The 22,568-nt window shown below is 44.9% G+C and overlaps 1 protein-coding gene across 4 annotated transcripts in view; it reads right to left on the reverse strand.

The window, feature by feature from the left end:
- TMEM184B (transmembrane protein 184B) overlaps positions 1-22,568 on the reverse strand; it is a 44,897-nt gene that overhangs the window by 16,887 nt on the left and 5,442 nt on the right. For 3 of the 4 annotated variants that reach the window (XM_039519564.1, XM_039519563.1, XM_039519566.1), the window contains exon 2: positions 6,231-6,490. In XM_039519564.1, the coding sequence (XP_039375498.1) occupies positions 6,231-6,431 (201 nt within the window). In that variant the 5' untranslated portion in view covers positions 6,432-6,490. Of the gene's footprint in view, positions 1-6,230; positions 6,491-21,761; positions 21,862-22,568 lie in introns of those variants that run through there. The other variant, XM_039519565.1, reaches the window with a different exon arrangement.

Below are 22,568 nucleotides of genomic sequence, written 5' to 3' on the forward strand. Positions count from 1 at the left end.
CATATGTTTTAAGTAGATGGATAAGCCCCAAACCCCACTGCCTGCTGGCAAGAGTCATACTACTGCTTTAACATAAAGCCATAAAATGCCAGCCTCTTGCCCTCCTACCAGAGCAGTACAATTCACAGCTCTGAAATTGGACTCTCTACAGCGCAATAAAGTCATAAAACTTGTGCAGCCTGATAACCAATAGAACTGCAAATTCTCTAGTCAACCAGGAACATGGGTTAAGACAACTATGATGTCAATCCTACCCACTCCCTCCAAAAATCAGGGGGTTCATTAATCATCAAAATTAAACTGTCACACCCTTAAAAAAATTCTCCCCCAGAATATCCATCTTCTAACAAAGTTCACCTTTACCAAAAAATATACACCCAGTATGGCAACACTGAATTTGTCAACTTGAAACATACAATCAACCTTCCTTAATGGCCAGGACAAGTAAAGGACTCCAGGCAAAAGCCTGCGTAAAGAAAAAGGTCTGACAGCATGTCCTGATGGTCAATAGACACAGGTTTGGTTGAACCAGCAGGGAACATGTTCTTCAGAGGCAAAGTCTTTTACATGTAGTTTTAATTTAAACAACAAAAACCAGAACACACACAACCAACTGGCGTGATTTTTTCTTCTTACAATCCAGTTACACTCCTTCAAATTCCTCTCCTCCCATTCCATATCACACCCTTTCCAACGTGGCTCTCACCTCTTGCACTCAACTGAAACTGATTTCACCGAAGTCTTTAAAGATCTCTTCCTAGCCAAAGCTCAAAACCAGTACAGCATCCTCATTCTCCTTGACCTGTCAGGCATCTTCAACAGTCAACCACTCTCTTCTTGAAATTGTGTCCCTTCCTTGCCCCCCCCCCCCCCCCGTTCTCCTGCTACCTCTCTAATTGCTCCTTCAGTGTCTCCTCCTCCTTCTTCCAGCTTTCTGTGAGGATTCCACAGGACTCTGTCCTTGGTTCCCATATCTTCTCCCTTTACACCTTGTCTATAAGCAATCTCACTTGCAAACTCAAACTGAACTAACACCTTCATGCAGATGATTCATACATCTACTTCTCTACTCCAGACCTATCTCCTTCTGTCCAGTCTAGAATCTCAGCTTCCTCTCCGACCTCACCTCATGGATGTCTAACTGCCAGTTCAAACTCAACAGGGCTAAAAGAGTTCTTCATCTTCACCCGCAATCCCTCCTTGCTACCTCCTTACAACTACAGACACCACTACCATGCTGCCCATCACTTGGGCCCATAACTTGGGTGTCCGTCATCTTTGACTCAGACCAACGTCCTCACATCCAGGCTAGGTCTAAATCATGCAGATTCTTTCTGCATAACATCTCAGATACAGCCTTTCTTATCTGTCCACATGGCTAAAACTCCTCCACGTTCTCATCATCTCATATCTCAATTACTACAACATCCTTTCCTCTGGCCTTGACAAATGCAATCTTCCCCTGTTCATCCATTCAGAATGCTGCTGCAAAGATCGTTTTCCTAGCTCGTCACTTGGACCACGTCACCCCTCTCCCTGAATCCCTCCACTGGCTCCCTCTTTTCTACCATATCAAACATAAGCTATTTGTATTCACTCTCGAGGCTCTTTATGACCTATTCCGCCCTCCCATCCCCCATCTACCTCTCAAAAGGTCAGCTCTCGCCTGCTGCCAGCCCATGCCGCCAGCCTCCATCCCCCCCTTGTTAAATTCTGAAACAAGCACCTTTGTGCACCTCACACTTGGCAGAAGCTGCCCGTGAACATTCACCAAGCTATCTTGTTATCCACCTTCAAATTCTTCCTCAAAACTCTCCTCTGCTATGATACCTATAAAATACTTGATGGTGAGGCAGCTGGTGTGCTAAGACCACAGCCTGTCATACTGACCAACATGGTCTCATTGTTTCTTGTACTACCGTCTCACATCTTATACTTAGATTGTAAGCTCCTTGGGGCAGGGACCATCTTTTTGTGCTGTGTTTGCACAGCACCTGGCACAGTGGGGTCCTGGTCCAGGGCTGGGGCTCCTAGGCACTATGATCATACAAATAATACATAATACCCACCCACGCCCAGGGATACTGAGCGTCACAGTTCAAGTGACTCCAGGTTTCCCTCTCAGAGTTACAGGGATGTCACTAGAGCCTGTCACTGTGTGCAAGATCACAAGAGCATGTCAGGCAGGAAATGCTAAATGTCAGAGGCAGGGGAATGGGTTAAATGTGTCATTGGTCTGTCATATGGCAACACTGGATTCTGAAGAGCAGCGTTTCTCAAACTGGGGTCCCTGAAGGTACCCCAGGGGGTCCACGGGCCTCACTGATCAACTCCTTCCCCTCCCTCCACTCCTCCCCCTCCCTCCCAGTGCCTCCTGCATACTAAAAGTCCGGTGGTGCAACGGGGCTACAGCAGGCTCCCTACCTACCCCAGCTCCGCAATACTCCTGGAAGCAGCTGGCACATTCCTCCGGGGCAAGGGGTCTCTGCGCACTGCCCCTGCCCCAAGTGCCAACTCTGCAGTTCCCATTGGCCAGGAACTGCAGCCAATGGGAGCCGCGGGGGCAGTGCTTGGGGGCAGGGGCAGTGCATGGAGACCCTCTGCCCCCGCACCTACCTAGGAGCCGCTGCCAGAGAGTTGTCCTGGTCTCTTTCAGGAGAGTCGCCCGAGGTAAGTGCCGCCTCACACCCCTCACCCCCTCCTGCACCCCAAACCCCTTTCTCAGACTAGAGCCCACACCCAAACTCCTGCCCAGAGCCTGCACCCCGAGCCTCCTCCAGCACCCAAACTCCCTCCCAGAGCCTGCACCCCGCACCCCCTCCTGCATCCAAACTCCCTCCTAGAGCCCACACCCCCTCCTGTACCCCAACTCCCTGCCCCAACATGGTGAAAGTGAGTGACGGTAGGGGAGAGCAAACGAGTGATGGAAGGAGGGGGGATGGAGTGAGCGGGGGCAGGACCCTGAAGAAGGGGTGGGGCCTCAGGAAAGGGGGCATGGCAAGGGCTGAGTGGGGAGGCGGGGTCCACAAAAATGTTTATATCAAAATGGGGTTCCTTGGGTTGCTAAAGTTTGAGAACTGCTGCAGTAGAGAACACCAGAAAACCCTAGCTGTACCAGGGGAAGAATTTTTCCCTACTCCCAGCAAGTGATCAATGTGCACCCTGAAGCAGGAGGATGATAGCACTTATTGTTACCTAAGCTAGTGGCACTACAGGTGTTACTCTTATTCATCAGTGACTAATCTCTTTTCAAACCTCCCTACACTATTTGCCTCTGCAATACACTGTCATTTTCCAACTCTTACTCAGCTCTCTGGAATCCAACAACACAGAGGGACGGAACACAGGTTGATACATTTCAGGGCATGTATTTCCCACCATGTTACAGTCCACATGACGACTACATTAGAGAAGAGGATGTTGGATTGGACTTGTGCTGGCACCCAGAGAATACTGGATCAGATAAGGTAGCCAGGCGTTGCCCCAGAAAGAAAAGGAGAAAAAGCAAAACAAACATTTCCTGCTACTCCTTTCCGTAGCAGAATTCAGCTAGTGGAATTCACTGGCACGGAAGGTCGTCAAGGCACACACTGCTGGCTGGATGACTTAAAAACAATAAACGGCTGATCATCTAATGAACTAACAGCTGACATAACTACAAAATGGCCAGTTAAGAACAGAGGGTAATTAAGCCTCATAAATCATGGCACAATCTCATCACCTACATATCCTGCCCTGTGATGGGATGTGCACCCCACACAGGCCCTGCAAGAGCCAAGTTGGACCAGATGGGCCCAATCAGCTAATTAGGCAAAGGAGGGGGGAGCTTTAGGCTGGAGGCAGCTAATTAGAGAGAAGCTCACCTGCGAGAGACAGGCAGGGTTCCTACAAAAGACAAGAAAATGAAGTCAAAAGAGGCAGCAGGCTGCATTCACTCCCTGGGAAGAGGTGTTTGAGTAGCTGCAGAAATGAGTTGCCCACAGCTACTCCCTGGGAGGAGGAAGTGAAGAGACTAGCAAACCCAGAGGAGTGGGGAGGGCAAAGAGGTATGGAAGTGGCTCAGGGAACGGACCTTGGCTGCTGGGTAGAGGGTCCCTGGGCAGGAACCTGGAGTAGAGGGTTGGCTGGGGTTCTCTGCCAGCCATTGCAGTAGTGGCACTGTGAGGCAGTGAAGCAGAAGACTGCCTAAGCCTGCTGGACAGCAGGAACCTTGATACACTTCCCCTGTGGAGGGGAAACACAATAGTGACCTGACTGGAGGGCTGAGGCCAGCTGTGGTTCCTTGGAGCAAGAGAGGAGCTGCAGAGGAGAAATGGATGGGGGGTAATTGCTGGAAGGGTGTGACTGAACTAATCTCCAGAGATGCCAGGAGGTGGCACTATTCAGTGGTGAGTAGAGCCCCCTATCACATGCCCCCACCTCCACTTATAGCACTACTCAACAGGCCAACTGTATTATTGAAGGGAAGGTGGGTATTCACGTTCCTCTAAAAGAACAGGTGTGATGGATTTGGAGCAGCTCTGTAATAACTTTTATAAAGACCATATGCTGGTCTGGTAATTGGGGTGTTTTCTGTATGATTATATTGGTTTAACACAATAGAGGCTGTCAGGAAAACAGCAGCTCAGGATAAGCCACCTCTCTGCAAACACTGGAGAGGTGTTAAGAGACAATGCCAGGACTACTTGCTTTGAAGATTTTGGCTCCTCTCCAGATAACCATACAAAACAGGCTTGAACCAGGAGAGGAAAAGGCCTGCAAAACACTGAAGATTGACAGGACTCTGGCAGGTTTTAAAAGGTACACTCTCTCAAGAAAGGGGAGGAGTTTTTCAGGGGAAACAGACTAAGATGCCTGACAAACTGCTGTAGGGGTCTGAAGAAGTTAGGCCTGCCTGGATGGCCCTCAGGGGGTGGCAGGCCAGCAGGTAAGAGATGTATGTAGACTGTTAGTGTTTAAATCCTTGTTCTCTAATTTAGTTGTTAAAACAAACAGTAACTCTGCTGTAAGAAGCTGACTGGTCACAGACTCCCCAAGTGAAGAACTGCAGGTGCCAGAACTCCATCAGACCTGCTAGGCAATAATGGTAGGGAGAACTGACCTAAGAGTAGGAACAGGGCAAGCTTTAGGACGTGGGGGGCCCAATTATAAAGAGCTGCCACCGAAATGCCGCCAAAGACAGCGGCAGCAATTGAGCTGCTGCCGAAGATAGCAGTGACAATTCAGCGGCAGCTCAATCAGTTGATGCTGTTTCCGGCGGCACTTCAGCAGAGGGTGCAGGGCCCGATTCCCGGGCAGCAGGGGAATCGCCCTAAAGCCGGCCTTGAGTAGGAAAGCTGCAGAATTCCTCCCCAGGAGAAGTGAGGCACAAGGCCTAAGACCTGAAAGGGTGCACTCAGAGACCAGAAAGGGGACAGATTTGCAGCTAGCCCAGTAACTGTGACAACGGGTATTAGTTGCTGCTAAAAGCAGGATACCAGACTGAATGGGCTAATGGCCTTACCTGGTATGGCTATCCCCTTGTGCCTCTGCTAATGAGAACCAGGCAGAAAGGTGTTTGATCCTCCACATCCTTTATAATACCCTCCCTTTCCTCACCTGCCAGTGACCTGGGGCTCCTTGCTAGGCAAAGTTTGATTATCATAAGCCTGAAGACAAAGGGAAAGATGAGACATTGTATAGGCAGCTACCTGGCCACTACATGCTTAGTTACAGAATGGTGCCTTCTGCACCAAGCCTCAGACACGCATGTTTTTCTTCCCCAAACACACACAAACACTGCTCCTCTCCAGGGAGGTGGAGTTCTGTTTCTCTTGCTGCTTCGTCCCTATATATTCGCATACTCTCAGGGAACAGAGCTCATCATTAAGCAATGCAGAGTAGATATCTCCACAACTCATACAGTCCTTCTACCAAACCTCTGGATCCACCTGAAGCAAAAGAACCCCTCTCAAACATTCCCTTGGTAGAGTTTTGTGCAGTACTGAGCACAGTTACCTTTACTGAGTTATAAGTAGGGAATAACTTACTAGCCTAGTCCCCTCGCCACGATGCAAGATTAGCTCACACAGTGACTCTTCAAAGAGTCATAAGCTGAGCTAGTGACAGCAGCAGGAATGATTCTAACAAACCCCCACAGCTGGCAGAGACACCCCTCACACCATGTGTATTCACCCAGTTTGGGGGGGGGGGCAGACAGTTACAGGGATCAAACACCAAGAGATTCTTACCTGATGGCAGGTGATGAGCAAAGCTGTCCACACAAAGAAACCTGAAATGGCCTGAGCAGCAGTGGTCATTAGGAATATCGGCTGCTCCATAGCAGTGGGGCTGCCGTCAGACGACATCCAGGAGAAGTTTGGGGCTGCAACTGGGGTGGTGGCAGTGGAACCCAGCTCGGGCGCTGACATGACTCCAGTCACCACTATCATTGTGTCTTTTGGGAAGTGGTTCCACCAGGGTTAATACAGAGCCGCCTCCAAGTTGAGCCCTGTCAAACCCAAAGGGGAGATACGAAAAGGCAGAGATTAATCTCAACTGAATGGATGCAAAAGGTAAGAACATTCTGCATTTATAACATGCTTTTCACATGGGATCTTAGAATACTGTCCAAATGGAACTCAGTGAAGCATTCATAGTACCCTGTGAGATGGTTAGGTAAGGACATATGAGGATCGCTCACACCCACCTGTGAAACAGCCAGCTCTAGGGTGAAACCCAGCAGCTATTTAACAGCACAAACACCACCACTCTCCTCCTACAAAACGGTTTAGGCAGGAAGTGAAGAATATTGTATCCATCTGGCACTACAGAGGAATTCAGGTAGGCAGAATTTAAACTACCCAGACTGGAATGTGGCCAAGACACCCCAGTAAACATCCCCAACTCTTTAGAGATGTGTCTGAGTCCTTTTACACTCAATGGCCAGAGCCTTAGACTTGCATCTCATCTGAAACAGCACCACAAGCAGCCCAACACGTGGTAATACAGAGGGGGAACTTGTTCAGCACCAACTCCAAAGGCAAGTGTCCTTCATTAATTACCAGCACCCTTGGGGGGGGGGGGTGTACACATATGCCAATTGCACATACTCCTCGGGTCACATTGCTAAGGCCACACTGCTTCCAAATCAGAGGCTTGCATGTGTGACCAATAATGTTCCTGATGTTACCTATGGAAATAATTTATTTCTACCTGCTTTCTTCTCACTTTTCAAGGAGAAGGAAAACAAAAGGTAAGTTGGGGGAAAAGAGCTGGGGGTTCCTTTTTAACTAGTTTATTCATGAATATAGGTCACCAAAATTTGAAGGAACTTTAATTTATTAATCTTGCTAATGAAATACACTGAACACTGGCTGAGAAGAAAACGTAGTACATGGATCTGCAGAAGGATTGGAATTTTTTTTTCCTTCTTCCAGTTGCTGCACTTTTTCTGAAACATTCCCCTTTCAGGCTGAAATTTTCTATGCTTGGTCTCTACCCAAGGGTGATTTTAAATAAATAAAATAAAATATTGTATGAGGACAACAGTTCAGCTATTTTTAGCATGAGAACACACTTTTCCCATTATATACAAAAAAATCCTTGTGACTTTTTATTCAAACAACCCTGCAGGAAAAAATGGCTGAAGGTCTGAACACAAACTTGGATAGAAGCTGTCCTCATTAAGCAGCAGGACCTTCGATTCTGGAGGAAACTGGTTTTGATTTGAGAGCAATCTAAGCCTTTGAGAAGCCCATATTAAGACAAGCAATAGATATTTCTACAAAGCTCATAAGGTGGCTGTCTAGAAAGGGTTCATGGCAGTTGCATCCACGGTTAACTCCATGAAAAGTCCTGTCAGCCATGATATTACAAAGCTGTAGGGACAGAGGGGGCTCATAAGAAGTACTTCTGCAGATCTTGTAACATGCAAAGGGGTTGAAAGAGGGCTCCTGCACACCAGCGCAGTCTACGCTAAGAAACTTTTACCACAAAATTCCCACCCGAGCTAGCACTGCAGCTGCACCAGTACTAGCAACACTGGGAATCTTAGTACAGATAGGGTTTTAATTGTGCCCCCCCCCCCGCTTTATTTATTTATTTTTAAGTCCCATGTCCCCTGCAGGGATCAAGTTTAACCAAAATGGTGCTAAAAACCACATTGGCAGCCTTAACCACATCCATTCTAGGGATTCCAGCAGTGCTAATGCCGACCCAGCTGAGCTTGTGTTAGCCACAGTGTGGAAGTTCAGACATTCACCTAGTGTAAAAGGACAATGGCAAAATGAACTAGGACCACAATACGAACCGCTGCCACCCCTGCAGACCTTGTAAGCCATGCAAGTGTCAAGGGAGGGTCTGTGGACTTCATTAGCTGTAAAGTAGGGATCCTTGCTCCAATGCGCTTCAGGGACTCTGCAAATGAGGAAGATGCTAAGCACCTTTCCAAACTACAGTGCTCCTAAAGAGCACAGGACTGGCTCTCTATTGTGGACCTTGTGCGGCATGCAGGATTGGGGGCAGGGGTTTCTATTATCTAACCAAACTGTATAAATTCTGTGATCAGCAACACGTCTTACAATTCTTTGCAAGCCAGCAGAATTTCAAAGGCCTAATAAGTGAAAATTCTCCTCCTCCTCCCCCCCATAAAGGGGGGGAAGTCTGCCCCCCCGTAAATTTCCTATTATAACAGAATATAAAGGTTGTATAGTTAAGCACTCAAAAATCAGGAAAGTGCTCAAGTTGAGGCTGTATGTGCAATCTTAATACTGCCCCCTTGTGATTATACATTACTGCACAGTCTAATTATAGGATTAGTTACCATTTTTCAAACTGTATTTTGTAATATTCTTTTTTCCTACAACCTTAAACACGTGTAACATTTTGGAGTAGTGTGTTCTACTGTGTATACCAGAATCCAGAAAAGTCATTTATATGAAAAGTGTGCAGTAAATCTGAGAACTGACTACAGATTAAGAAATAAAAAAAAAAAATAGTGCAGTGTTGCTAGCCTATATAGGTCACCAAAATTTGCAGGTAAATTAGCTTCACAGCTAACTTTCTCTCTACTGAAAAGCACCAAAGGAAGGCTGTGCTGCTGGTTGAGAAGAAAACATAGCATACGGCTTTTGCGAAAGTAACAGAATACATAATTTAGAGAAAAGAAGTTTACTAAGTTAGACAGGATAAACGTATAGAGCAGGGGCGGGCAAATTTTTTGGCCTGAGGGCTGCATCGAGTTTCATAAATTGTATGGAGGGCTGGTCAGGGGAGGGGGTCGTGCCCCCCCCCAGAACTCCTGCCCATCCAACCCTGCTCCCTGTCCCCTGACTGCCCCCGTACCCCCGCTGCACCATCCAACCCCTCCTCTCATTTCTGATGCCCCCCCGAGATCCCTGCCCCATCCAATCATACCTTCTCCCTGTCCCCTGACTGCCCCCTGCCTTCCCATCCAACCCCCCTCCTTCCTGACTGCCCCCCCGACCCCTGCTCCCATTCAACCCCCTGTTCCTGCCCCAACCCCTATCCACACCCCTGACCACCCCCCCGAACTCCCCTGCCCTCTATCCAACCCCCCTGCTCCCTGCCCCCTTACTGCACTGCCTGGAGCACCGGTGGCTGGCGGAGCTGGAGCCGGGCTACACCGCCACCACGCAGCACAGAGACTGGGTCAGGCGCTGCCCCAGGAGCTCACAGCCCCACCGCCCAGAGCATTGTGTCTGCGGCGAAGCGAGTGAGCGGAGGTTGCGGGGGAAGGGGAACAGCAAGGGAGGGCTGGGGGCTAGCCTCCTGGGCCAGGAGCTCGGGGGTCAGGCAGGACAGTCTCGTGGGCTGTAGTTTGCCCCTCTCTGGTATAGAGAATTGTTACAATGACATTAGCGTGAATAGAAAAAAGAATGAGAAAACCACTATCAGTCTGACACAAATCTTTGCTTGCAGCAAGAATTGTTTATTATATTGTGTTATTTGAGAAATAGGAGGTGATGATGTAATTCAAGACTTAATTGTAATATATACACACGAGGGGGCAATCTTAACTTTGGAACTATTCCCTAAGTCTGCTCAGTCTTGCCTTCTCTTCTCTGCCCATCCTTCTGTAACTCTCCCTCACTCTGACGGTAAAGGGGAGCAGATTTGCTCTCTCCAGAATTCTCCCCCATTTCCTGCCTCCGAGTCACTTCTCCTCTTTAAATCTCACCTTAAAACCTTCTCCATTTTCAATTCACAACTACACTCTCCCTTGAAAGGGTCTTTGCAATACAGTGTGTGAAGAACACTATAGAAAAACATGTACATTTCCTGGTGAATGGAAAGTCACATTTCTTTAACAAAAATTCATCGAGGTGGGTGCATAGGCCTCTGTCTGAAAGGGATGTACCGTAATCTACAATTCCTAACCCTCATACAGGATTCTTCAGACAACTGTTCTGAGTCTCTCTGCCACATAACTGTATCCAGGGGACATCAAAAGCAGCATAAGGGAGAGGGGGAAGGAGTAGGACGTTCTCTTCTGGACATCATTGCCCTCTACCCACTAAGTTATTCTTTACAATGGGATAGGAACCATTTCACTTCTCAGGCACTGGTTTAGATACAAACCGTAGTGGTTGAAGTTATCATCCAACATCCACATGAAGTCAGTTTGGGAATATCTGGCTATGCCTTTACTACAGAAAAAAGTGGGTTTTCAATCACTCTCTCACTGTAAAATCCTACTGGAAACAATGCAGTGTAGTTTAACTTGCATACAGCTAACCAAGGTAAATCCCGTGTGTGCGTGTGTAAATATAGGGGTAGAAGGGATCTTGAGAGGTGATCAAATTCAGTCCCCTGTGCTCAGGTAGAACCAAGTAAACCTAGACCATCCCTGTCAGGTGTTTGTCCAACCTGTTCTTAAAAACCTCCAGTAATGGCAGTTCCACAACCTCCCTTGGAAGCATGTTCCAAAGCTTACCTGCCTTTATAATAAGTTTTTCCTAATATCTAACCTAAAGCTTTCTTGCTGCAGATTAAGCCCATTAATTCTGCCTTCAGTAGACAGAGAACAATTTATCCCCATGGTATTTATAATATCCCTTAACGTAGTTGAAGACTCATCAGGTGTGTCCCCCTCCAGTCTTCTTTTCTCAAGACTACACATGCCCAGTTTTGTTTTGTTTTTTTTAAATAGATCTGTTTTTTTTAAACCTTTTACCATTTTTCTTGCTCAAGGGTTGACTTTGGCTAACTACACTGAGGTAAAACTACCTGTCCCCGACTACACTAGGATTTTACATCACGATAACGTGTCAGGGCTTAGGAACATGTACACTTTGCTACTGTCAATCCCATACCACTTCTGGAAACGGGGGCCTTCACTCCAACACCATCAAACCAGCATCTTTCACCAAAAGCAAATTTAGAATTCAAAGCAGTTAACTAAAAGGGGTATCTGCATGTATCACACTGCATTCATTACACAAAGCACACTTCCGGTGCAGCAGCCTAGCAAAACAAGTGCAACAGGAAAGAGGAATCTGAGCTCAGACACACGTCACCCGGCAGACTTCCTCAAACCAACCAGGCATGCACAGGGTCCTGCAGAACTTAACTCTGTCCTCCTATCTATGTCCCATTTGCCCTGCTCTGAACTGGACCCAGTTTGTACCAAGAGTAGCTGGATTCTGGTCACCATGGAGAGCTAGCTTTGCCCCTGAAGTCATTAGGAAAAAGGGAACAGGGAATTATATGTGGCTCTTTGCCATCTGCAAATGCAATCTGTGTTTTTAAAATAGATCATCTCAGCTGAGGTTAAAGCATTTCCCCTCAAAGAGCGGAGGGAGCAAGGAGCGCTACTCAAAGCTAGCCTGAGAAGGGAATCGTACCAGCTAAGCCTCCTTCCGGCAACTGAAACTTGATCTAACAAGATACTCCCACCCCATCAATATTATTATCCTGGAAACCCCGTACGGGATTCCTTGTGGGTCAAATTCCACATTTCAATCTTGCCCATATTATAAATTTGGGCATGTCTGCATATATACACACACAAGCACACATGGTGATGTCCATGGGACAAACAGAACCTCTCATGCACTTGTCTCACCTGTCCTCTGCCCACTAATCCATCTCCACTGCATTCCAACCTTCTAAGCAGCTTCAAACCACCATCACATTTAATTTTTGTTTAAATTAACCAGCCACAAAAAAAGTGTGTCCTTCCCCTGCTAGTGGGATTTCTTCCTAAAATTATCCTGGTCAGAGGCCCAGGAGAGACAATACTCAGTCCACCACCAGCAACCAGCCTAGGGTCTGAATTCTTGCAATTAGAAAGCTCTCAGTTTTAGGCTATCACTGGAAAAGGGCGCTTTACAGCTTCCCAATGAGCAGGGTGGATTGATTTACATCAGGGTGATTTAAATCACTGATTTAAAAATTACCAAGTGGAAAGCCTTGACTTAAATCATCAATTTTAATCAACTTTTCCATTTGTACTTCATTACTTTAAAAGGTGCATTCTTATTAGTTGATATAACCATTAAAGCATGTTGATTTACAGTTAAATACAGCTTTTACCTAAGAGATAGTACACCTTTCTGCTAGGAGGATACATTAACTATATACATTTGAGCAATTATATAGCTTAATATTTTCAGATTCTAACATACTAAAATGTGCAATTAATAAGAAAATGGTGAATGATACATTGCTTATTTACTAGATCATTTTTGCTCGTGATTTGTGTCAAGCTGCATTAGGAAGGTAGCTAGAATTTAAACACACAACAGCATACAAAAAATTTTATTAAACAAAATGAGCCCTTAATACATAGCTTGACCTACTGTGCCAAATTTATAAAGCTTGACCTCAAAAGTTAGTTGCATCCCTCCCCCGATTCTTTCTTTATACAGAAAAACAGCTTTTACCTCAGTTTTTGATGAAGGCTTATGGATTCAACCTTTTTTTTATTTAAATGTTTCAAGAGATTAAGTTTAGCCTTAATGTATTTTATATTAAATACATTAAATACAATGAAATCAGATTTCATTTTTAAAAAAGAAAACAATTAAAAAAAATTTTTTTTTTAAATCTACCCTGCCAGTGGGTCTCACAAATCCACTTTTACCTCCGGATGATCCTCTGAATTTGGACTTTAAAAAGATTATTTTTATATAAATAACTTCTAAAAGTTACCTAAAATAGTTTTTATTTTCATTATAGCAGTGCCTACAGTTGCCCACGAGTATCAGGGCCTCATTGTGCTATGTATTGTACAAATACATAGTAAATGGCAGCCTTTGGCCCAAACAGCTTACACTTTAAAAAGATATAAGAACATAAGAACGGCCGTACCGGGTCAGACCAAAGGTCCATCTAGCCCAGTATCCTGTCTACCGACAGTGGCCAATGCCAGGTGCCCCAGAGGGAGTGAACCTAATAGGCAATGATCAAGTGATCTCTCTCCTGCCATCCATCTCCATCCTCTGACAAACAGAGGCTAGGGACACCATTCCTTACCCATCCTGGCTAATAGCCACCTATGGACTTCACCACCATGAATTTATCCAGTTCTCTTTTAAATGCTGTTATAGTCCTAGCCTTCACAACCTCCTCAGGTAAGGAGTTCCACAAGTTGACTGTGCGCTGCGTGAAGAAGAACTTCCTTTTATTTGTTTTAAACCTGCTGCCTATTAATTTCATCTGGCGACCCCTAGTTCTTGTATTATTGGAATAAGTAAATAAATTTTCCTTATCCACTTTCTCCACATCACTCATGATTTTATATACCTCTATCATGTCCCCCCTTAGTCTCCTCTTTTCCAAACTGAAGAGTCCTAGCCTCTTTAATCTTTCCTCATATGGGACCCTCTCTAAACCCCTAATCATTTTAGTTGCCCTTTTCTGAACCTCTTCAAGTGCCAGTATATCTTTTTTGAGATGAGGAGACCACATCTGTATGCAGTATTCGAGGTGTGGGCGTACCATGGATTTATATAAGGGCAATAATATATTCTCAGTCTTATTCTCTATCCCCTTTTTAATTATTCCTAACATCCTGTTTGCTTTTTTGATTACCTCTGCACACTGCGTGGACATCTTCAGAGAACTATCCATGATGACTCCAAGATCTTTTTCCTGACTCATTGTAGCTAAATTAGCCCCCATCGTATTGCATGTATAGTTGGGGTTATTTTTTCCAATGTGCATTACAAGACATAAATCAGTGGATCAGACAAATGAGCAGACCGGAACAAGGGAGGATAATGTAACAACAAGAGGATGTTTTCATACAAACTAGCTGTGTGTACATTTCATAGGCGGAGGCCTTGTCTACATGGCAAGTTCCTGTGTTGCTAGCCAAGGTGTGAATATACCTGCTTGCCACACAGTAACGTCCGGGACTTTCACTATGCTGTAGCGGTGTCCACATGGGATGTTCACTGCAAGGCAAGCTGGTGGATTATAGATTCACCCTCGTAGACTTCAAGGTCAGAAGGGACCATCATGATCATCTAGTCCAGTGGTTCTCAAACTTTTTTTACTGGTGCCCCCTTTCACATAGCAAGCCTTTGAGTGCAACCCCCCCTTATAAAAGTTTAAAACACTTTTTTATATATCTAACACTATTATAAATGCTGGAGGCAAAGCGGGGTTTAGGGTGGAGGTTGACAGCTCACAACCCCCCATGTAATAACCTTGCGACCCCCAGTTTGAGAACCCCTGTCTGACCTCCTGCATGTTGCAGGCCATAGAACTGCACCCTCTCACTTCTGTAATAGACCTAGGCTGAGAAGTTGTCCCATATAGACAAGCCCAGAGTCAGCCAAATAGGTAGCAGCAATCAAAGAAATCAAAGCAGCAAAGAGTCCTGTGGCACCTTATAGACTAACAGAAGTTTTGGAGCATGAGCTTTCGTGGGTGAATACCCACTTCGTCGGATGCATGTGTATTCACCCACGAAAGCTCATGCTCCAAAACTTCTGTTAGTCTATAAGATGCCACAGGACTCTTTGCTGCTTTTACAGATCCAGACTAACATGGCTACTCCTCTGATACAAAGAAATCAAGAGAGTTTTAAACTTATTACTAGTTTTAATTTTTCTCCCTCCGAGTCCTGTACAAAATTGGACTCACAAAAGCACCTGGTTTTATAAGTGGTGAGATATAAGACAGTCTCAATAATATTATTTAAAACTCTCTAAAGCAGTGTCAGTTAAATATATGGTCTATGCAGACTACTTGATCGCATGGTACAAAAGTTTGATTGGGATGATCCATGTAACTCACTCACTGATTAACCACTCACAAGAAATAAAGCCATCCTAACCTCAGGCCAATAAAAGAGTCATACCACATCATCTATTTCACATACTTAGGAATTCACAAGTGTTCGAACATTCACACACACACACACACTGAACTGCATCCAAGCAGATGTACTTAAATACATAACTTGCATAAACATGCAAGAATTCTGTGGTTCCTAACTGCATAACAAATAGCTGTCCAAATGTGGCTTTTTACATTGTTATCCCTCTGGAGGACTGAACAGTCTGAATTCTCATGAGATTCTGTCCATTCATCATTTCCTTTCTAAACAGCTATCAGTACATGCAGTAAAACAAAAGACAGAAAAAACATGGTTGGAACATGACCATTTTTTCTGTAAGGGTGAGACGAATGAGCAAAACAACCTTAGCAGAGAGAACATACAACCGTTCAGTCTAAGTGCACGTTCAGGGGATGATCCCATGACTATGCACGTAAACAGAGTTCATTGTACCCAAACAATTTAATTTTCCACAGAGTGACAATTTCTTTCCTGATTCCAATTAATCAAACTCAGAAAAAGAAAATCCTACCTCCCTCCACCTAACACATCAAAGTCCTCTCTCCTTTGCCCATCCTATTGGTTGTACCTCAATTATCCTTTCTGCTATTAATCTCCCCCTACTTCTTACTAATCAAATACACAAAGTCATGCTGAAAAAGAGCTCCCACTACCCCCACCTCAGAAACTCAGGATCGACAATAAATCCCTTTTACCCAAAGCCGCACTCTCATCCTCCCACAGAGTTTTTTCTGCTCTATTAATTTCTGTTGTCTGTCTCCTGCTTTTTTTTTTTGGTGGACTGACCCACATTATAATAGGTCAGCATCCCACAACCAGTCCCTTTTTTGGAAGGAGACAGGAAACAAGAGAGGAGGAGGAGGAGGGGGGGGTATCCCCCCAGCCTTCCAGTCCCTTTTCAAACGGGATAAAAACCACATTTGTGTGGTGGGGATATCCTCCCAACCCACATATACACTCCAGTCCTGTCTCCCCCCCTCAAGGAGACAACAAAGTAAAGGTTCCGTGATAGCAGGTGGGAAGACTGAATTCAAGAGGGTGGTGTTTGAAATGAGTACTTACAAAACATCACAGGAGGTTTCTGTTCAATTTTCCAAATTCTCACAAACAAAAGATGTGACAGGAACTTAATCCAGATTCCCTTTCACTTGTATCATATCCCCTTCCACATTGCTCCCATTCATTTCTGAGAAGCAAGATGAAGGGACTGTGGAGAGGGTTGAATAAAACGGTCAACAGCATTTAAACAGGCCAGTGTGCTATCAAAAGTGAAACCGTTCAGTAGCATGCAAGTAGTGGCAGCCACACACCAAGTTGCACAAGGCAGTAACTTTTTCATACTGGAGCAGGTGTTTACTCCAATTGCCACACTGGATCTGCCGTACGAGATCCAGCCGTCATTTTATCAAACAGCTTCCAATGCCTCAGAACAAGCTAGACACCTCATTATGCACCTAGTCAACTGTGTAGTGATGTACATGGAGGACAGCAGGGGCAGGAACACCCCTTCTGACTTCTGTGGCATGAGATTCCCTGATGCAAAGGTGCTCAGATCCTACAGTGATATGCGCTATAAACATCCCTATAAATAAATTCAAATGCCCTTTTCTTAGCACATACAGCTACAAATGTTATTACTGATCATAAAATCATCTTGTTCTTCTTATTTTTAATGCAGCATTTGAGATAGTTGTTCCTGAGGACTTTAGGACAATAGGGCTCAGAGTACATGCCCTCGGTAATTCCCGGGAACACTGGGCTCCACCAATTTCTTCAGTCCTGTCTCTCCCTCACTTGATCAAGAACAATGAAAAAGATCAAATTGTATTATAATAGATGTTAGTTTCTAATAGCAAGATCAGGACTTCCTGGGCTCTTGGACGGGGAATTCTTTCCCCTTAAAGATGAACAAGACTAGATGTGTCTGTGTCCCACTTTAGCTAGTTAAAAGATAAGCCAGAGGCCCGTCACTGTAGGATGTCATCTTTTAAATACTTAAGTTTAGACGTTCAAAATCAGAACGCAACTCTTGAAGGCAGAAACTATTCTCACATCTCAACAAGGATAACAGAGAAAGACAGCACCAGTGGGCCAATCACAGCCAAACATTCAACAAAAAGTCCTAGGCCCAACCCCTTGTTCTTCCCAGGGCAACTTGCGCTGTCTGAGTGGCTAGAAGCAATTTAATCTTTCCTGCCAGCCACAGCACGGCAGACTAGAGAGGTTGCAGATCTGTGAAAAATTCAAATATATTGTTTTTCAAGCTGACAGACACCAATAGATATAGTGATATATTCCAAAGCAATTCTACATCCCCCACTATGCCAGACTTAAACAATAATAATCCATTTGCTAGCCTCAGAAACTATATGCTGGGAAAGGGGGGGGAGTGGGAGACATTTAAAAAAAATATTAAGTTCAACATTTTCAAACATGGATGCCTGATCAGACCCCCTTTGATGTATGCACCTAAACAGGAATTTAAGTGACTAACTTTAGGCAGTCAGATTTGAAAATTCCAGCCTAAAATGCCATATAAAGTTATTGCCATTTATAGTCTAAGCGAATGTAGCAGGGCAGGTGGCCACAAGTCTAAACAACTCTCACAATTAGCATTAACTGATACCCTTGTTGACAAAGGCATATAGAGTCAACAAGGACTGGATAAGCCATGGAGTCAGAAACACCTGCCTCATCTGTCATAGGAGATGGTTCATCCAGAGCCACCTGAGAAACACAGGCTGAGGGCAACATGGGCGCAGCTTACATTATCCAAAGAACAGGCAGCAGTAAACAGACAACTGCTACTTAGACTCTTTAGCAATCAACTCAGCAGCTTCCAATAGTGCTAATTTCATGTTTTTAAAACCCCACAAGTGGCGTGGGGGGCATCAGCCCTTAGGATGTTGGTCAGCCCCTTCTCCTTCTTAAGGCTTTACTGCAACTCTAGACAACACACTGCAATTATTCATTCGTTCCTAAACTGTGGAGACTGCCCTTTGCCACCAAATCCAGGTGGGGATGCTAGAATCACAACATCCCCAGGAGGAGGTGAGTCTCTTTAGGTTGGAATCAGGAAGGCGAGACAATGACACCATCACTCCCTGCTCTTGGTCACTCTCTTTTATACAGCAGTTCCTACTGGCTGATCATAGAAAGGGACCCTGAGAGGTCATCTACTCCACCTTCCCCCATCTCACCACCACATGCTGAGACAGGACCAAGTAAACCTAGACCAGGGGTCGGCAACCTTTCAGAAGTGCTGTGCCCAGTCTTCATCTATTCACTCTGATTTAAGGTTTCATGTGCCAGTCATACATTTTAACGTTTTTAGAAGGTCTCTTTCTATAAGTCTGTAATATATAACTAAACTATTGCTGTATGTAAAGTACACAAGGTTTTTTAAATGTTTAAGAAGCTTCATTTAAAATTAAATTAAAATGCAGAGCCTCTCGGACCGGTGGCCAGGACCCAGGCAGTCTGAGTGCCACTGAAAATCAGCTCGTGTGCCGCCTTTGGCACACGTGCCATAGGTTGCCTACCCCTGACCTGGACCATCCCTGACAGGTGTTTGTCTAACCTGTTTTTAAAAACCTCCAGTGACGAAGATTCCACAACCTCCCTTGGTAACCTCTTTCAGTACTTACCTATCCTTATAGTTGGAAAGTTTTTCCTAATATTTAACCTACCTCTCCCTTATTGCCAGGGTGGATTGATTTAAATCACCAAGAGGTAAGCCTTAAGTTAAAGTCAATTCTAATAAACTTTTCCATTTGTACTAATTTTCTAAGAAAAGTGCATTCTCACTGGTTGATATAACCATTAAAACGTTTGATTTACACTAAATAAAGCCTTTTAACTAGATTTTGTAGATCTGTTTGCTATCTCAAAGGGTTAACTATATATAATTGCTTAAATAAATGTCAAGTATCAGAGGGGTAGCCGTGTTAGTCTGGTTCTGTAGAAGCAGCAAAAAATCCTGTGGCACCTTATAGACTAACAGAAGTTTTGCAGCATGAGCTTTCGTGGGTGAATACCCACTTCTTCGGATGCAAGCATTGCATCCGAAGAAGTGGGTATTCACCCACGAAAGCTCATGCTGCAAAACTTCTGTTAGTCTATAAGGTGCCACAGGATTTTTTGCTGCTTAAATAAATGTGTAGCTTAATATTTTCAGATTCTTAATGGTACATTTTAGTATGTTAGAAATTAGTGAATGATATATTGCTTATTTACTAGATAACTTTTGCTCATGATTTGTGTCAAGCTGCATTAGGAAGGTAACTGGAATTTAAATAGTATGTTACAGTATTTAATTTGTTTATTTTTATTAAATGAAACAACCTTAAATGTTTTGGATACATACACTTCTCTTATCAAAACATGTTCCACATTTACAAATAAATGATTTATTAAAGGAAGAGAGGGATTAACTGTAGTCTGTGAATTAAACTGATTATTCCAGGTCATCATGGGAGAATTTTCATAGAAACTGACTGGAGTTTAAGTTCCTACTTGCCTATGTCTCTTGAAAATGAGACAGTCTCCTAAATTACTTAGGCTATTCTTCAAACTTTTATAACTAATAGATCTCATTCCCTCCCTCCTCATTTTTATTCATTTTAAACAGGTCTACTTTTAAAACAGAAAAAAAAATATAATTTAAACAATAAAAAAATCTGATTTAAATAAAGAGATTGATTTTCATCCATTCTGATGAATATTAAGCCAACTGCTTCTAGTAATACCTTCTGTGGATATGAAGAACAACTTATCCTGTCCTCTTTATAACAGCTCTTAACATATTTGAAGACTTATCAGGTCCCCCCCTCCCTTCTTTTCAAGACTAAATGTGTCCATTTTTTTAACCTTTCCTCATAGGTCAGGTTTTCTAAACCTTTTATCATTTTTGTTGCTCTCCTCTGGATTCTCTGCCATTTGCTCACATCTTTCCTAAAGTGTGGCGTTCAGAACTGGGCACAGTACTCCACTGAGGCCTTACCAGTGCCAAGCAGAGTGGGACAACTACCTCCCATGTCTTACATACCACACTCCTGATCCCTCAAATATTGCTACTGTCACTGCTCAGTGACAACCTTGAGTGGGAGGATGGGGGGAAGAAGGGAGAATAAAAATCCAACACCACCCATTGTGTGGTTTAAAGAACATTTGATGCTGCAGGCAGAATGTGTTAGTTATTCCCCCTTTCAAGTTTCCTGTAAATTATGCACCTCAGGGGTTTTAAAGGCATTGTCATGCCCAGCTGCAGTGAGGTTCTCAGGGACTTGTCCGCACAATGCATCATCCCTGGATACAGGTTGCTCCGTTGCCTACTCAGCCACTTCACTTGTACTATAACAACAAACAAAAACACCCTGTTGGTTTTAAATTGTGAGAGACCAAACAAGATCTTCTCCTTGAACCTCATTCCAACTGATACTGGTGGGTGTTCTGAAACACTGCTCACTTTTCAGAAGTCCCACTATCATTGCTTAAACTGACTGAGTTCATGTTGCAATGACCTTCAGGGGGTGGAACATGCAGCATCTAGATATAGTCTAAAAATTGGGAGGGAGAGACTGAGGCCCATAACTGGAAAAGCTTTACTAAGTGATGGTTTTTAGTCACAACTGCTGTTATGTTTTAATGGCTATTTTAGCTAAATATTTTGTTTAAACTATGTTAAGACCATAATCAGTTTTAGATTACTTTAACCAAGTCCCAAATGCTCTGGCAGGAAGCTGCTCTTCTAGCACAGGGGTCATGAGAGAAGAAAGAGGGATGAGATATGGCACCTAAAGTCAACAGAAAAGGTAAAACGGATGGGTGGGCAAAACAGCAGAACACCGTTCCCTAGAACACCCAGACCTTCAAGAGGCCGATATCAGAGTGCAGTTACTATAGCCCTCAAAAGGCAAAGAGGCTTTAGATTTCTAAACACACAGAAGCTTCGTTTCAAGAGTAGTCAGTAGTGTTCACATGCACGAGGAAGGTTCTATAGCGGGGTGGCCAAACTGTGGATCCCAAGACACATGCGACTCTTTTACCATTGAAGTGTAGCTCACAGAGCTCCCCATGTCCCCCACATTCTCCACCTACCAGATAGGGGAGGGGCAGCTTGGGACCTCTGCCTTGCAGCAGGGTGGTGGGTAGGGGCCTCTGCCCACCAGGGAGGGGGGGGGTCTCAGGTCTTCTGCCCCACAGGGTGCACCTGCCAGGGATTGGGGCTTCAGCAGAAGCAGAGTTGAAGCCCGGAGCCCCATCAAGCGCCTCCCATGGGGCTGAAGCTCCAAGCCCCAGCAGATGCACCCTGGGTTTCAAACTTCTGAAGACTGTTGCATGCAGCTCGAAGGCTCAGTAAGTTTGGCCACCCCTATTCTATAGCACAGCAGCAAAGTACAATTACTCAATGAGGTGATGCTATATAATCCATATTGCACAGACCCACCTGAAGCCTCAGACAAGAGAAATATGTAGTGCTTCATAGCCTCAGGTTCCTCAATGCTATGGAACATTCATAGAACAGTCAGAAAAGAGGGTGGCAGGAGTGGAAAAGCAGCATTCACATTTCACCTTTTTTAAAAGGTCGTCTTCTTCATGCTGCTTTTCCTGGTGAGGGTCATGGCAACAGCCTGGAGAGTAGGAAGGAAAAGACCTCCCTTACATCTGCAACAGGTTCCAGCTCCTCCTGGGGGATTCCCAAGCGTCCCCAGGCCAGCTGGGAGATATAATCCCTCTAGCGTGTCCTGGGTCAGCCTTGGGGCCTTCTCCCAGTGGGACATGTCTGGTAGATTTCCAAAGGAAGCCTCCTTATCAGGTGCCTGAACCACCTCAGCTGGCTCCTCTCAATTTGGAGGAGTACCGGCTCTACTCCAGGCTCTCCCGAATAGCCGAGCCCCTCATCCTGTCTCCGAGAATAAGCCCAGCCACCCTGTGGAGAAACCTCATTTCCACTGTTTGTACCTGCAATCTCATCCTTTTGGTCATTACCCAAAGTTCATGACCATAGGTGAGGATGGGGACATAGATTGGCCTGTAAACAGAGAGCTTTGTCCGAGAGCTCCCACTTCACCACCACAGATCGGTACAGCGCCTGCATCATTGCTGCCACCGCACCAATCTGCCAGCCAATCTCCCACTCCCTCGTGAACGAGACACCTAGATACTTGAACTCTTCCACTATGGGCACCTGCTCCCCACTCACTTGGAGAGAACAGTGCACTTTCTTACAGGAGAGGATCAAGACCTCTGACTT

This window comes from Mauremys reevesii, linkage group 1, assembly GCF_016161935.1.
Source record: "Mauremys reevesii isolate NIE-2019 linkage group 1, ASM1616193v1, whole genome shotgun sequence".
Lineage (NCBI taxonomy): Eukaryota > Metazoa > Chordata > Testudines > Geoemydidae > Mauremys > Mauremys reevesii.